General features: G+C 41.2%; 1 protein-coding gene across 2 annotated transcripts in view; it reads right to left on the reverse strand.

The window, feature by feature from the left end:
- Positions 1–17,262, reverse strand: part of ncor1 (nuclear receptor corepressor 1) — a 44,367-nt gene that overhangs the window by 19,163 nt on the left and 7,942 nt on the right. For both annotated transcript variants that reach the window (XM_070916956.1, XM_070916955.1), the window contains exons 8-16: positions 16,671–16,737; positions 14,502–14,674; positions 13,102–13,192; positions 12,652–12,830; positions 12,448–12,502; positions 11,873–11,974; positions 4,666–4,796; positions 3,523–3,818; positions 1,262–1,327 (exon numbers count right to left, since the gene is read on the reverse strand). In XM_070916956.1, coding sequence (XP_070773057.1) covers positions 1,262–1,327; positions 3,523–3,818; positions 4,666–4,796; positions 11,873–11,974; positions 12,448–12,502; positions 12,652–12,830; positions 13,102–13,192; positions 14,502–14,674; positions 16,671–16,737 — 1,160 coding nt within the window. The remainder of the gene's footprint in view (positions 1–1,261; positions 1,328–3,522; positions 3,819–4,665; positions 4,797–11,872; positions 11,975–12,447; positions 12,503–12,651; positions 12,831–13,101; positions 13,193–14,501; positions 14,675–16,670; positions 16,738–17,262) is intronic.

Raw genomic sequence — 17,262 nt, forward strand, 5'->3', positions numbered from 1 at the left:
GCACACAACACATTCAACAAGAGATATTTCTCACAAGTTTACGATTTACCACCTTAACACACGACAGACAGTAAATAGAATGAGAGAGAAATAACCGCACATTTAACTTCTTCAGTGCTGCCAGCTCTAACAAGACCGCTGTTTTTTCAATTCCTGGATCAGCATAAAACTTAAAATGTGTCATAAATAAGATAATAATAAGATATCAGTCTTACAGTATTACCATGACAACAATCTACCTGTTTGTATTGTGTAAATATCCTTGACGAAAGTCCTTGACTAATAGATTGTTGGTTTGGTAGATACTTGGCATATATATAATAATAAATGTCATAAGGATTAACTCTCAAGATAATGCAGTATAACTGAAATAAAAGGCCACCTTTGTGCTCTTCATAGAGCTGAGTTCCTATTCCCTCCGTGAAAACGTCTGAATTGACTACCAGGCCTGGGGTGTGTTAGCCTAGTATTAACACAGAGACTTGTGCTTGCATGACCAGCCATGTGTGCAGCATAGCATAAAAGTGATTTCTGGACCTGCTTTGTCATATGACTAGAAGAGGTCGTGGAGGTCTCTTTTAGGTACACTAATCCACAGACATATCTAGCATTCAGTCTGGATGCCTGAGGAGATCATAGCAGCAATGTATTTTTGTTAGGGGGGAAGCAAATCTCTAATACCCACCCAAGAGTGTATTAATTAATCCACATTAATCCTTTTATTTACTCGCCCCAGTCTATGGGTCTTGACACTCAAGAAAGCCCACATAAGATCCTATAACGACAAAGCCGAGCAAAAAGGGGGCACACTTGAATGGCGTATGACCTGACATAATGTTTTTTGAGGATCTGATAAAGTTTTTGAATGTGAATAATAGATAGGGATCTTTAGAGGAAGCTGCAGCTGTCACGCTCTGTTGCTTCATGGATGGCCTTAATAGATCACTTCTGAGAAGCTAGCAGGGCAGTGCAGCTAAAAGAAGAAAAAAAAAATGCCTGAAACCCGTCATGGGTCTCTGCCAGCCAGTAAAAGCACCAGCACAAGTTTCTATTAGTGTGAACGCATGTGCACATTCATTCCTGAGTGCATGTAAGGAACGGCCAGGGCGAGGCAACATCAGATAATCAGAAGAGGAAAAGAGAAAGACAGGGAAGGGGGAAAACGAGGAAAGATCATAAAAAGCAGAGCAGCCACAGCAACGCAGAGAAAGAGAGGAAGGACAGAGAGCAGAAGCGAGAGAGAAATGAATTAAAACACTACCTTTTTTGGCGACCTCCATCTCCTCCTCGGTCCAGCGAGAAGTTTCTCCGGTTTCACCAGCACCAGCTAAATCACAAAGAAAAAAGACACAGCCCCATCAGCACTGACAGAAAGAGAGAGAGAGAGAGACGGAGGGTGGGAGGGAGACAGATAGAGAGAGAGTGGCAGTCCTCTCTTCAGCCGTCTCCTTCTCATGGCCACTAATCTAATAATCTGTTTACATTCAGGGGCTGCTGAGACCCGCTCCCTCACTTACTCTCTTGCTCTAGCTCACTCTCCTCCTCTCACACTCTCATTCTCTCTCTCTTTCTCTCCCCTTCCCCACAACCCAGAACAAGCCCTCCCCCTCTCTAATCCACAAGGGGAGGGCCTTGGTCAGCTGATGTAGCGCCAGACAGTGGAGTTGAGAGCCCTGCCTCCCTCTTTGGGAAATGGCCTTGGATGGAGACAAACAGACAGATAGAACAGCCAGCCCCAAACCCTCCCACCCCTTCCACTGTGACACTGTGAATCACACACACACACACACACACACACACACACACACACACACACACACACACACACACACACACACACACACACACACACACACACACACACACACACACACACACACACACACACACACACACACACACCTTCTTGCCTCGGCTTGGCTACACAGTCCCCCCCGACAAAATTCACAGAAGTGCACAGTTAGTGTGGAGGGGGCAGAGTGAACTCTAGCCCACTCTCCTCCATGGCACACACTGAGACTGTGTAAACATTTGGACTAATATAGCAGCAGATGTACCCTTGACATTAACAGGAAGCTTGCCCCACCACCCCCCACCTCGAAGACGAGGAGATCAATTCTCACTGTTAAGACGGTTCCTACCAAAGGTCCCCCGGCCATGCAGTCTGTTACACTTAGTTAAACAAATGTCTACTGGACTAGGCTTCCTTTTCCCGTGACAAAACTCACATGTTCTCCCCGTGACACTTTAGGCCCCTCTAGGGTGGTCATTAATCTCGGGCTATGAAAACAGCCATGGCGTCTGCCTACAGTGTAGCATCTCACCTACTGACATACACATACACTATGCCCCACGGCTTCAAACAAGATCGAACCCCCACCGTTGGTCCCCACTGAATCAGCAGCTTCCTCAACTTGCCTGGCTGGCACCACTTCAATTGGGCAGACTGACAGATAGCTACCCTTTAGCACCCAGCCCACTTACTTCTAAGAAGCACCAAAGCTGCAGGGGTTACTACAGAGCAAGCAAACAGATGTAGTCCAGTAGATGTAGTCACTAAGGGAGATTACAGTTGACACAGTCCTACGTAAACCATGATACGCCCAGAACAGGGCCAGAAAGGTCAGAGGGTTGAGAGGATGGAAGGACACACTGCAGACTGTTAGTTAATCACATTATACAGCAGACCTTGCATAACTCAGACTGTTGACAGAGGTAGAGCTCAACAGACAGCAGAGGGAGCAGGTGGCGGAGAAGCACAGCACACTTACAAAACTGTGAATTAATGATACAGATTAACGCCACTAGAGCTTAACACACAGGGACTTGAACACCTGAAATTCTGAGCTACCATTGTCGGAGTGACAGACTTCAAAAGGGTGGAAGAGTGCGTGACTGAGTGCCATGACAACAGCTCTACCAGAGCGGCACATTGCCATGGTGATGGATGAACTTCATACAGCTTCCTGAGTGGAATGCAATGCAGGACAGAGTCTGTCTGACACTTGGCATTGAGCGCCTGAAACTACTGAACCAACTGTCCACTTTCAGGCTATAAACAGCTGATGAATCGACACATTTTAGGAGGGAGAAAGCCAGCAGAGCTATATTCTGAAATGTCTCTAAAAGTGTATTGGTGTGTGCTATTCAATTCTCCCAGCTCATAATACAAAGAGCTGACAGTATGAACACTGTGCCTTATGCCAGGCCAGTCAGTGCCAACACCTGATTATTCATGGGAGAAAAATAATGTTATGTTTTAGCCTGCTATGACATTTAAGAGGCTAAATGGGATGCCAGAGAATGGACACTGTGGTCACTTTACAGTTAATGTTGATTGCATAAATTGCTGTATGCTTTTTGGTATGTTGTATTAACTCAATAAATGGCCAACATTAAAATCAAGAAAAAAAACAGCATTTTAAAGGATTCCTATGTGATTCCTCTTTGCAAAATGTTCAGTACCAAGCCAAAAAAAAATGATTTCAACAATCTCCAGAGAGCATCCCCAAGAGGATTCACCTTTATTAGCATCCATGGAAGCCATTAGAGTCTGGGGTTTTGCAGGCTCCTTCATGGCCTTCTGCGCTGGATCAAGTTTAGGGAGCTGCGGAGGATCTGGCAAGGCAGGGTCAGTGGCAGGGGGAGGTGCTTCCTCAGCCGCCACAGATGCAGCCTCATTGGCCATGGAGCGTGTGGTGATCCTTCCCTTACGGCGGCCCTGGCTATTGGCAGTCTTCCTGCCACGCGGCGTGTTTTGCTCCTTTCCGTCCTCGTCCTCCCCACCGTCACACTTGTCTTTGTCCTTGCCAATGTCCCTGTGGTTTTGGAGGGGGAAAACACAGCTTTAGAGACTGTTGGTACAGCAAATATCTATTCCCTTTTGACTCAGCAATATCAGGAACTTTTTGTAATCTGTTCTTTTCCTCCATGTCTAAACACACAAGAAAAGAATATTAAAATTTGTCGACACTCAAGTTGGACCAACTTGTTAACAAGTTAGCGAGGTTTCATGTCTGTTAGCCATGTGCCAATACAGACACTGCAATCCCCCTTACAAGCCTTCTTTATGAACATGCATCACTCCACCAAGGGCGTGGGGATGTGAAACTGTCCCATCACTGCGTCATTTGTGATGGTCATTAATTTATGAGACAATATAAAACAATGCAATCCAAAAAAACAGACTTCATTCTGTTTATCACATGATTATAACAGGCAACTCCATAAGACTAATTGCCAGCTTTGTGAATTCTTCACACCACTGTTCATTCCTATTCAGTGTCAATAGGTTAGGCTCAGGAAGGACTGCTTCATTAATAGCACAAGCTACAGTCATGTCTCTTGTTTATAGGTTGGAAGGATATTTCTGATATACACAGCTGTAACTGTACAGGGTTGCTGGACTATCAACTGTGAAATGTTTACTATTAGGCTTTCAAATACCAGCCTGTCTTTTAAATAAGAGCATTAAAAAGAAATCAAGCTGCATATAATGACAGCAATAACTAACTGGAATATAATGTAATACATTTAACTAACAAACCTTTCCCAAAATCGTCACAGCATATGGACCCCTGACTGACACCAAGAAGAAGGGAGATTTACCTGCAGGGCCGTAACGGACTAGAGAGACATCAGGACAAACAACTATTCACAACTCACCTAGAATCCTCCTTTTCATCTTTCTCTTCCTCGTCCTTCTTTTCCTCGTCCTCTTTTTTCTCGGACTTCTCAGATTTGTCCTCTTCGTTTTTGTCGTCTGACTTGTCTTCTTGTGAGGGACGTGTTATTTGCTGAAGACAAAACACAAGGGGAAAATATTTAGCTGTTTCTCCTTGAAACATTAAGAAAAAGGTCAATGTGTAGATGAGTAAGAGTGATTTAGGGTTGCTAGAAATAAGTGCAAATCAAAAATACGTTTCAATCCATAATATCAAAACTTTCATTCAGAAAAACCTAACCTGGAATACATTTTAAAACATAATTCAAACAACCACAACAAGCACTCATTTGTTTTGTTTTTTCTAACAAAGGGCCATATCCTAATGCATATTTCACCAGTCTGATGCTACATTACTATGGTACAGAATATACCCCATACTTTAGCTTTATACCTGCCTCATACCCTTACCTACACCCTCCTGATATTTTTACACATTTCCTACATTGGCCCTGTGAGCCCAGAGGACCATCTTAAGTTGTACAACAAAAGATGGGCATAAATAGTATGTTTAAATATTCAGTGTGACAGCAAACAGACCAGGTCAGGTGAATGGCAGAAAGGTATGCTGCCAACTGGTTAGTACATTTACTACATTTGAAACAAACAATACAACAAATATAAAGACTAGAGATAAAACTAAAGAGTAAAGTTAGAAGAGGAAATGCCTAGTTGTACACCCTGTGCAGTTTAAGTTCACATTATACAACATCTGCAGAAACACAAGAGACACAAACAAATCACATTGCAGATACTGTTCACTGATCTGTCTGCCTTAATTACAAAATGAAGAAATCTGGAGTGTGGCCAGTTCTCACGCCTCATTTGTCTCAGTAAACCCCTCAAAGTAAAAAAGGCTTGGCCATGACACTCATTATCAACTTCATATCACACTGCAAAATAAAAAAAGACAATTTTAGTATTTGAAATTGAAAAGGGGAGAGGTTTAGATAGATACGGCCTACAAGAGTAGGGTGAAAACACAATTCAAAAGTGAATTTTCAAAACGGGTCCGTGATTGAGGACAGAGCAACATTCTTTATCATCACTGCTGGCGCGGTAACCACAGAGTGCTTCCTCTTGCCTGTTCCCTGAAAGCGCTGTGCTGGAACAAGTCTGGCTATGCCAAGCCAAACATCCCATGCTGGTACCAGATGGGGCCAAGGAATGTGCTTCACTCAATGGTAAAGGCAAAAGATATGGACTGAGGCAAAGAGGGGGACGACAGGGGTACGACACAAAAAAGAAACAGGGTTGTGGCCATCTGTCTATTTTACAACAACGTGGTTCTGCCCACAAGGAGCCTGGCTGCCATATCATACAGTAATGTCTGATACAGGAGTGCTTAACAACTCCACAAAAACAGAAAGGCAGAAAAGCAACTGTCACAGCAGTTTGAATTAGCGGCTGCTCTTGCCAGCTCTGACCAGACACAGCCAATAATCAGAGGGATTTTGCCTTCTAGTAGTGGAGCTACATGACTAGCAAAATCAAGTCTACAGTATTTGAAAGAAAACTGCATGTGATGCCATCTCAAGTTCAACTCATATACTGTTCAGTCCACAGCCTCCCCTTGATGTGCCTTAAAGCAAACACAAAACAACACTTAAAAATGTGATTCACGGTTGATGCCATCGCTGTTAGCTGCTCATTTGTCAAGTTTACAATCTACTTTTGCATTTACAGGGGTCTCATGGTGCCATCTACAGTGTTTCGACCCATATTTAAAATATTGTAGCTAAAATAGCATAGGCATATAGTACCAATATTTTGGAAGTGGTATGGTGGTTCTACTGTTCAGTATGATGATGCAGCTGCACTGCTCGATTCTTTAAGGAAATCCCTGCAGATTCAGTGCTCAGATTGCAGGCTGATGTATGCAGAGAGGACCACGTCAAACTTGGATTAGGACTTAAACCCTTGACTCATTTTCTGCCTGCAGTAGCCTGCAAAGCATGTTTTTGGCACTTGACAATTCAGAGACCTTTTGCAGAGGAGACCAGGCTGTTTTAGGCCAGAGTTATTCTCCCCATACATGTCCTTCAGTAAGATGCTGTTCTGGTTGAGTCAGGGAGCGCTTGTGTTTGCTTTGGAGGTGGTCAGAGAGCCATGGCATTCCTGCCTCTTCTCCCAAACTGCGTAAAGAGCCTCTACACAGATGTTCTCCAAAAGTCAATGAGGCCCTGTGGTTCTGTGGTTCTTCAGTGTTTTTAAATGAAGCTCTTTCCTGACCTGGCTTGAATATTTTGAGAGTTTTAATTTCTCCCCTCTTTTGCTGATTCACAAGTGCTGTTTGATTTAGGAAATGACAGAGCCACAAGTCAATCTTCCCTTTCCTACCACAGAACTTAGGCCACCAGAGGAATCTCTCACTGTTGCTTCAAGCAATTTCACTGCAGGAATAGGAAATGAAAAATCTACTGAATTATTACTATGCATCCCCTCTATCGTTGCAATTCATTACAGTTATTGCCATCATCCAGGGACACAATTACTCAGAAATTATGTCTCTTGAAACATTTTAGTAACGGAAGGACATAAAAATGAAAACATACATTTAACAGAAACATTTTCCCCCATATATAGCTTGCATTCATTTGGAATAAAATGCACTAAATAACCGATGGTAACAATAATTCCAGAGCAATCATGGTGGAACAATTTTCTTTTTTAGTCAAAAATTACTAAAATTAAAAAATTAAAAATTAAAAAAAATAAAAAGGAGGGGAAAGACTTCTCATCATTGGTGCTGCAAACCAATGAAATTTACTTGACTGCTTGATAAAGTTTACAGCCAAGCAATTAAGAAAGGGGCTCTCAAGGACCATGTTGCCCTTATGGACCCCCATAGCAAAGAACAGAGAACATGACAACAAATACAATACATATTTGTTCAGCTTGTATACGTGCTGCTGTAGCCAGGAGATGGATACATTATGTTTACAAGAGAATCTGTCTACTCTATTCTATAAGCTTTACTTTGCTTACCAGAACAGGAATATTAACATCTTCATTGATGAAACATTTTGCATCTTTACAGTTGTCAAAACACCACACAAACACATGCTCCATACTTTTGTCAGAATGTGTTGCGTTAGCAAGGTAAACAATAAAATGTTGCCTGTGTTTTTGTACATCAGATGACAGCAAATTAAGGGATCACTGTACTAAAAGTGGATTTTTGCAGCATTGCAAAGGAAGCTGTAATTCCAGCCTTGGCCTTCTCTCGCAGTACACACTCCTTGATTCACATTCATCTTTTTATTTTTATTTATTGGTTATGGGCAAAGTCACACCTCTAAAATATGATTAAACAGCATCCTGGTGAACCAATGCTCTAAGACAACTACCACATTACTGCAACTTTATGCTGTGTGAGCTTCCCAACAAACTAGAATAATAAAAAATACTTTTTTCTCTCCATAGTGAAACCCTGGAAGGTCACTGAAATAAATGTGAAAGTTAAAGCATCAATATATAACATTATCCCTGAGTGACTACACCCCCTTCACTGTAGATAAATAATAGTGCAAACACTGGCAGGGCTGCTTAAAGAAACAAATATTATGTTGTAGTTTACTGTGGAAAGTTTATTGTAAAGTTCAGACTTCTGCTGTGTTTTTGTCAGAGCAAGAAGACGCTCAGACACAACCAGGTAGTCAAGTTCTACTTTTAAAAATAAACAACGAAGTGGTTGCAGACATAGTGGGGGGTGTAGCCTGTGTAGGCTTCCACAAGAGTGCATACTGTGAGAATGATTGTTGTCTTTTTGTGTGTGTTCAAGCTGAGTCATAATACTCATTTAGATCAGACTTGCAGTTATTAAGATCCAGCTGACATGGGGGACATTCACTGTTTGAACCACACTTGCTCAAGAAATGTTATAAAGCTGTCAGTCTGTCAAACGCCTAATACACTGCACTATAAAATATGACATTAAAAACAAATTCCTACATTTTCTCTACCTCATAACATAAATACATATGTACATGCATTCCACACAGCCTTGGCTTGACAGTTAAATTTAAACCATGTCTGCACATGTCCTAGAAAAACTACCCTAAAATAGCTGAGTTTGACTGCCTACAAGCTTCAAGTAAATATGTAGGCTAAGAAGCAAACTGCCCGAGCAACAGAGCAATAAAAAAATACGACACAGAAAAAACGAGAAGATACAGGACAAGGGAAATAAACGGAGTGTGTGTCAACTGAAAAGCAAAAACTGTGGTTTCAAAGCTAGTGACATACCTGCAAGCTCATTTGCTGGTCATAAAAAACCCTTTTCTCTGCTGTGAGCCACAGCTTACTGGTGTTGCAAATGTGAGTTTACCCTCCAGTACTTCCATAGCGGTGGTAACGGTAGCAGTAGAGGGGCAGGACAGCACCATAGCAGAGCTCCTTAGAAGGGCTGCCGGGCCACCGCACGGCCGCACATATTCCGGGAAAGCGTGTCATCAGGCCGCTTAAGCCGCCCAAAGAATTGTCCATCTCACATGCACGCACTAATCTATGCAGGGTCACTCAAGGTAATCCCTGCCGAGCACTCCTCTTTGATTGGCACTCACAGCAGCACAGTGAGTTTTTTGGGCCTGTCAGATGGCTGGGCTGTACCAACTCAGCTATTTCAGAGAGGGGTGGCTTTCTCTCTCTCTCTCTCTTTCTCTCAGAGGAACAGAAGAAAGAGGAAATGGAAAACGAAAAAAAAAAAACACAACAGCACACACTCAGCGGATAAGCTGCCAGCGCTGACTCTGTCTCGCTGACGGTTTTTTCACTCAGTTTCACTCACTCGCCCTACATTCCACTGCTCTTGCTTTTGCTCACTCTGTCCTCTTCCTTCCTTCTCTAATGACTCACTCCAACTGCAGTTGTTAAGTCACACCAGTAGCTTGGTAAAATCCACTACATCCTGATGTGTATTACTCCAAATGGCAAAAAAAAAAAAAAAAGGATTGTCCCTATATTCTCAACAACCACAAGATGGCTTGGAAAAAGCTCTGGAGCCATTTAATTAATTCAAGACAATGATAGAGACCATCTTACGCACACTTTTAGTGACAACCCACGGAAAATAAAAAAGGTTTGTATGTGTTCCTATCCCACTAAAATTGTGCAAGTGTAAAAACAATATTGTAGGAACACAGAGATAGCGTTTACCTCAATCAGCTGTCATGAGTTCACAAGCTGCAATGCAGAAAGACATTTATTGCTGCTGGTGGGCCCATACTGTGAGCCAAAAACTAAAAGGTTAGCTAGAGGTGATCACCCATGAAGAACTTGTACCAGTCACTTCAGAGTGTTCAAGATGTAATCATGAACTCTCGCGCGCAATGTAACTCCTCCTATTTGCAGAAACAGACTACAATCAACCCACTGTGTTACACAGCAGACGTACTCGACACAGAGACAGAATGTCCTGTACAAGGACTGTGGCATCAGTGAAGTCGGGAAAAGCCCAGTAAGGAGGAAACATCCACCCGAATAAGTGAAATCAATATTTAATGTCAGCGAACAGAGGGTTGTGAGATGGTGCATCTTTTTGTACTGGATTTTAGTGCAATTATATAAAGCCAAGAACAACAATCTGTGTACAACAACATAACTCCATAGCTGTCACTTTGTAGTTTTCACTTTGGCATCTGCAAAGATCACATTCCAGGTTTGACAGTGATTGCACACTGAGGCTTTAAAAGGAAGAGATGGCTCCAGTTTTTCTCTATGCTTCATACTGTGGCAAATACATCTTTGTGCATCCGAGATACCAACAGGAACAAGCATGTCTTGAGATGAAACCAGCTTCTTCTACATTATTAAACAAATATGGAAATATTTGACTTCTCGGAATTATTTGCCTTTGATTTTTGTGATACATGTGTCTTGTTTATGCTCCTTTTTCTTATATATTTTTATATATTTGTTGTAGTATTACATATTCAATTAGAACATGTGTGTCCCAAGTTTTCCTATGCACTGAATGTGCTGGCCTGACCTTTTGTCTCCACCGTGCGTTCGGAGTATAAGCTGAATCTGTATCTATATCTACATCTATAGGAGCAGAACACAGTAAATCATGATTGTGCGAGTGTGTAGTTTTGAAACAGGGCTGCAGCTAACATTTCTTTTTATTATCGATTCATCTGCTGATTCTTTTCTTGATTAATTGAGTACTTGTTTTGTCAAAAAAGAGTGAAAATGCTTGTCACAATTTTCTAGCCCGAATTTTCAAGCCGAAGTAAAGCAGCAAATCCCCACAACTGAGGAGTTGAAACCAATGAATGCTGGGCATTTTGCTGGAAAAAAATACATTTTCAAAATAGTTTCCAATTATTTTTCCGTCTATATACTAATCAATTAATCAATTCATTGTTTCTCAAAAATCCAATGAAACAGGAGTGATAGTCTATACTTACAACAGAGGCCCTAACATACCAGACAACAACTGTTGGATAGATTCAAATGAAGAGACAACTCTGCAGCTGGTTTATTTTCCATACAGTGCAGCCATTTCAGGACAGCCCAGAGTCTCAGCTGTACATGGGCAGACTTGGTTCAACTTTCATCAGGCTCAAAACCTTGCCTAATGATACAATGATATGACACTTTTTCCAGAATGTTTGCACACTCCTATTTATATAAATTAAATGCTCTATTTAATCTTTATTTGACTGTATCTGGTGAAGCACAGATGTTGCATCTTTTCCAGATAATGTTGATGTATCTTTGGGAGAATTGTCACACAAGCAAGTCCCACTGTAGCCATATTACAATAATCCAATGCTTATAATTCAAGAAAAGGTGGGGAGTTCCCACTTCAGGCTTTTTCGTTCACTCTGACCCATAAATAACACCAACGTAGGGACCAAATCCTAAGCATTCTATACTAGGGAGAGGTGTGCGGTATCCTGTGTGATATATGTGTAGATGTACATCTGTCACACACAAAATGTGCTGACAGTCTGATGAGACTTGAGACATGAAACAGGTGTGGCATAACAGTACACAGAAGTATTGCTCTTCTTGATTTAAATTTGAATTGAGCTTAAACGTCTTCAATTTTAAAGCTACGAAGACAAAGAAGACACAACCAGCATCTTGTCAACCACAGAAGGACAAACTGTAAACACATATTTAATAAAGTCTCAGGTTTACCTGGTTCCTTCCTCTCCGTCTTCCATAGTTTCGCCTCACCAGCGTCTTGTAGTTGTGGTTCTTCTTGGTCAAGTAGTAGTAAAGGACACAGTCAGCAACACACTGAAACAAGAAATGGCATGTTATATATTTTATATATATATATTTTAGTTCTAGCAAAGTTTGTCATCATCAAGATGCAACATTTATTGGATTATATAGGACCAATGGGTGAAGGATTGTGTGGACCCACAGAGTACAGAGTTTTTAACATTTGTGTTCATTATAAATGGGAAAAACACTTCTCTATCTTACATGATAGACCAGGATAAGCAGTTCTAAAGAGTTTTCAAATAAATGCTTAAATAATCACTGCTGAACACTTCATTACTGGGTCTCAATTACAACACTGAAAATGTTATAAGTTTATATTTTACTATGAAAAAGTGATCACATAGAGCTTCAAGGTCTTGATTCCCAATAGTCTTCAGACTTCAGGAGAGTTTGTCTTTAATGGCCCCAAAAATATCATTAACATGAAATCCTGCTATATGTTCCAAAAATGCACATGTCTGAAAATACAAGCAGCAGTTTACCTTTCTCTCCAGATAGGAGGCAATCAGGCCAAAGTTCTTGGGGTGTTGGACAAACCTGGAAAGAGATGCCAGCCGTTACACATGTGCCAAAGCCAAAAGTTCACTGTGGCATGAAGGTTTATCAACCATATTTGCACGACAGACTTACAGAGACAAAACGTGACACGGACATCTTGTGCTGCCATCAAAACAAAAACAACTCACTTCTCCTTAAAGATCTCCTTTTCGTGTTCGGTCCAAACATTCATGAACTGCCGGGCTTTGTACACCTTCATTGGGTCATCCATCAGGCCGTTCATGTTGATAAACTTCACTCGCCTCTGCTCAGAGTCGAACATCATGGGAGGGATGACTGACAGCTGCCTCATCTGCTTCTCGTTATTCTGTGGAACATGGGGCAGGGAAAGTGGCCACAGTTACTCAAGTTAAAAAGGGCCCACCTCGTTCAATAAACCGTCTTTCTGCTTATGGAAATCCCTTCCTTTGTGATTTATGTAGATTATATGTATTCAGGAAGTGAAATGCTATAAAGACCTCTCCCTCTCCAAAAGCACAAACTGTGACACTTGTATTTGGGCTGTTGTCATCTAGGTATGTAGTTACATGTGTAATACAATGTAATATATTCAAAGAGGCACTCCAGATGGTACCCACCTCCTGCTCAGAAAGGCCGTCTATGATTTCAGAAATCTCATGCTCGCTTCTTGCGATTGTTGCAGAAAGGCCCGTTCCTCTTTGTCCAACCCTACGCAAAAAAGGGACATGGTGTGTTAAAAATGTTTAACATTTTAAATGTCACATTTGCATGCTGTGCAAAGACAATATCAGTTACGTTCCATTCTTTTCACAGGAAATAAAATGTCTGAGCTTTTGTGACTTATTACAGTTGTTTCTTTTCCAACCAAAACCAGAGTAAAATTGTTAAACAGAATCATTGTTCCCCCTGTTAATGAATAAAAGAGTCTCTCTGACCAGCTATTACTTGCTTCCTCCTTCACGGTCTACCAGTCTGCATAAACAGTGCTGACATGCAAACTCTTACTGACTTTACTGACTCTTTCTGATGTCAATGAAAGCTCAAAACGTCAGCGCCAGATGTTGGACCCTGACCCTGTCTCCCACCCAGACAGCCAGTGTCTCTGCCCAAAGTAGGACACCACACACCACCTAGTGTCCTGCATCGAGGTGATAGCTGAACAGACATCTTAAAATGACGACAATTGTTAATGTATGTAATTGATGTCTGGGTGTAGCTCGTCAGCATCATTAACGCATCAAATGATTGCCAGAATGATTACACTCTAGTCCCTCCATCTTTGATCACCTCCTTCACTGTTTTAGACACAATGTGTGTACTTCAGTCATGTGCTGAGCAATTTGAGGCAACATGCACAACCTACTGCTTGCAAAAAAGGCCACTGCTGTATGAAATACAAGCAAAAGCTCATTTTCCATTTTAAGCTTCCATTTTGTCCAATCTGGGAGAAAAATCAGCGCGTTACCGTATTAAATAAAAACCGTGCTGGGCAATAAAACCGTAACAATAGATATGAATGTCCTTCCACCAGCCAACTATGTGTCTGTATTAGAGATGCAACAAATACTAGATTAACTGATCAACAGAAAACTAATCTGACTAATCGAATTGATCAATTTTAAGTAATATTTTGAGCATACATGCCAAAAGAAATAACTGGTTCCATCTTGGAAAATATAAATATTTGCTGGGTTTAAATATGTAAACTGGGGCTCACAGAGATTTTGATGGACATTTTTCACAATTATTTGACTTTTGCAGATATATCAATTAACCAGCTAATTAATTATAAAATCATCTGATTTTTGGTTAATGAAAATTAGTTGCAGCCTTAAACCTGTATAAAGACAAGGTCCACCCTTTCCAGTGTAAACCAATATGCACTATGGAATAGATGAGGAAGACTGCAAAGCAAAACTGAAACTGAAACAAGAACCAATCATCAGCCAAACGTACATTGTAACATATCAAGGGTGTAATGTCACGATGTTGACCAGTCACAGGTGAAGGCCATTACCTCTGGAAGCGCTCCTGCTGCTCTCTCTGCTTGCGGATCTCAGGGAATTGCCTCTCATAGTACTCCCGTGTTCTGCTCTCCTTGGCTTTGCGTCTGGGGTTGTTCTCCATTCGCTCCACCTTCTTCTCCCACGCTTCCATCAGTTGGTCATAGCGCTGGCAGATCTTCTGTTCCTGTGCACACAGCATGGAAAATGCTTTATCAGGAGTGGGTGTCCATCACTACACTAAACGCCAAAATACGTACTTGCCAATGCAATAAGCCAGAAGATCCACAAGGAATATATATCAGATATCATGAGGGAGCTGATAATTTCATATTCCCAAATAACATCCATCACCTGCATCTACATTGTATTCTGTACAGTAGATGTAACACATTTCTAGGTCACTGAGCAGAAGAGGCAAAGCAGATGCAAATAATGGAAACACAAATACTAAAATCTAACTGTCGGGCTTCCTCTAATTCCTACAGTCTGTAGGTGAACATGAATGTATTAGTGCATGTTTTGAAACACACCTGTCAGTGACATAAGTGTTGCAGTTTATCTTTGAAAGACAACATTAAAACAAAAGTAAACACAACTACAGAGAGGCTGCAGAAACTTGAACTGAGAGCAGAGTTGATAGAGTACATGCTGTTCAGGAACTGGCTGAGTTTGTTGTGGGTTTGTGTCTACCTTTCACGTTGCTTAATTCAGTGTCCTGACCCAGGCACAGTTTGTTCTGATGTAACTATTCTTCTCACAAATAGCTTTCAAAAGCTTCTTACAATGTGTATTACAGAAGCTTACTTTTCAGGCCACATGTACATGTATTGTATATGTATTTATGTATTTAATTATTTATTCAGATGTATTTCCAATTGGTCTGGTAAATGATACATCTACAGGAGAAAGGGCACGAAATATCTGGTTTTTACTGCTAAAACGAACACTTTTACTGTATCAAAAAACTAATTTAACTCATTTCCAGAAGTGTAAGAGTTAAAATGTTTAGTGAAGATATGGAAAGATTCCTGTATTGGGAGGACAATACAGCCTCGTTTCCACTCTCTGCAGCGAGGGACAAACAATTCACCTTCCTCTTGGCACGAGGCCATGTGCACTCTGCCATTGTTTCAGAGTCCAAAAGGTCCGTCTGACCCTGACAGGGAACAGCCAGAGAAAGGTGGGACAGACTGAGCCATTGCAATACAAAAAAGAATCAAGTGTTTCAACATGGGGTGATTGAAATATTTAAATCACTGGTTACTGATAAGAAAGACAGAGAGGGTGTCTTGGCCAGCGTATTTCTCAGATCTGTTCTTTGATGTGACAATATTTATTATTATACTGCATATAAAAGTTCTCTGTCCACACAATACTTTTCAACAAACAGGGGAAACCAAGGCGTTTCCTGTACTGTAAATACATCAGTGCATTATTTTTATTGGCCATGCTAGTAATGTGGCTCGAGGGATGGCAACGTCGGTCAGCCAGTTCATCACTTTGGTTGAGACTGAAATATCTCAACAACTATTGGATGGATTGCCATGAAATTTGGTTCAGGCCCTTAACTTTCACCATCAGGTCAAAATTTCAATTTGTCCAATACTTGCAAAACTAATGACATTAAGCCTCAGCTGAACCCCCACAATTCCTATATTTCACACTACATGCATAGAGACCTAGTATTAGAAGAATTTATTATTATTTTATAAAAATCACCATTAAATGTTCAGTGAGCAGCAGTATTTAACATACTGTCTGGACATCCAAACAACAGACTTTTGTTTTCTGAATGGAGATTCACAGCAAAAGTATGTAGTTAAATTGCTCATGTGGAATTTTAAGACTGTGCGCTCTCTAAGACTCTGCAATGCATGGCCTTGTGTTTGCCTTCTGCATTTTAAGTATGCAAAATGCAAAAAGTTCAACAAACTGCTGTTTGTTGATTTTCTGCAAAGTGTGTCAATATTCTGTAGCTTTAAGTAAACAGGGAAGATACCACAAAAGCTTTAATGATCCCAATAATATTTCCCCTGGTCAGCTGAGGTCATCCGAGTGCTGGTATGATATGACTATTACTCTGACCATAGGAATGGGTGGCGGCGCTAATGTTGTGTCCAGAGCACTGACACAAACACCTGGAACTTCCACCATGCTTTCCTAACAGCAGGGACACTTACCCTTTGTTTACGAGCATGGTTCCTCCTCTTAAAAAACAAAATCAGCTTCTTCCTCATGACTTGGTTGCTAAAAGAGAACAACACTTGTTCAGTGAAATGAATACAATACTTTATTAGCAAAATTATTGTGGTATTTACCAGAAAGCACACAATGTTGCGTAACATATAAAACAGTAATGCCCTACAAGAAACTTATTATTTCAGCAGAAAAGCAAGAGTTAAGTAGTTCCTTTAGCTAGTACAAGTGTACATTTGCATCTTTAAGAGATAGAGCTTTCCAACACCCACACCAAAAACATCATGGACATTTGGTTTAATTTTACGGTGGCAGGTAGAAAATACTGGGAACTCTTCTGTTTACACATGATTGTGGGTGTGAGGAGAGAATAGCGAGAGGGCTGACCCTGAGAGTGTGGCCTGTACAGCAGATTCACACAGAGGGAGTCTGGTCCTGATAAAAGACTGAGCCAGATGGGCCGCTCTCATGGTGCACACTGATATGGGTTTGATCCTGCACAGCCTGGCCTTCAACCCCCAACACAAGCCTACTTTAAAACATGCCTAACGCAGACACAAGTGCATTCTTTCACTT

This window comes from Enoplosus armatus, chromosome 13, assembly GCF_043641665.1.
Source record: "Enoplosus armatus isolate fEnoArm2 chromosome 13, fEnoArm2.hap1, whole genome shotgun sequence".
NCBI lineage: Eukaryota > Metazoa > Chordata > Actinopteri > Centrarchiformes > Enoplosidae > Enoplosus > Enoplosus armatus.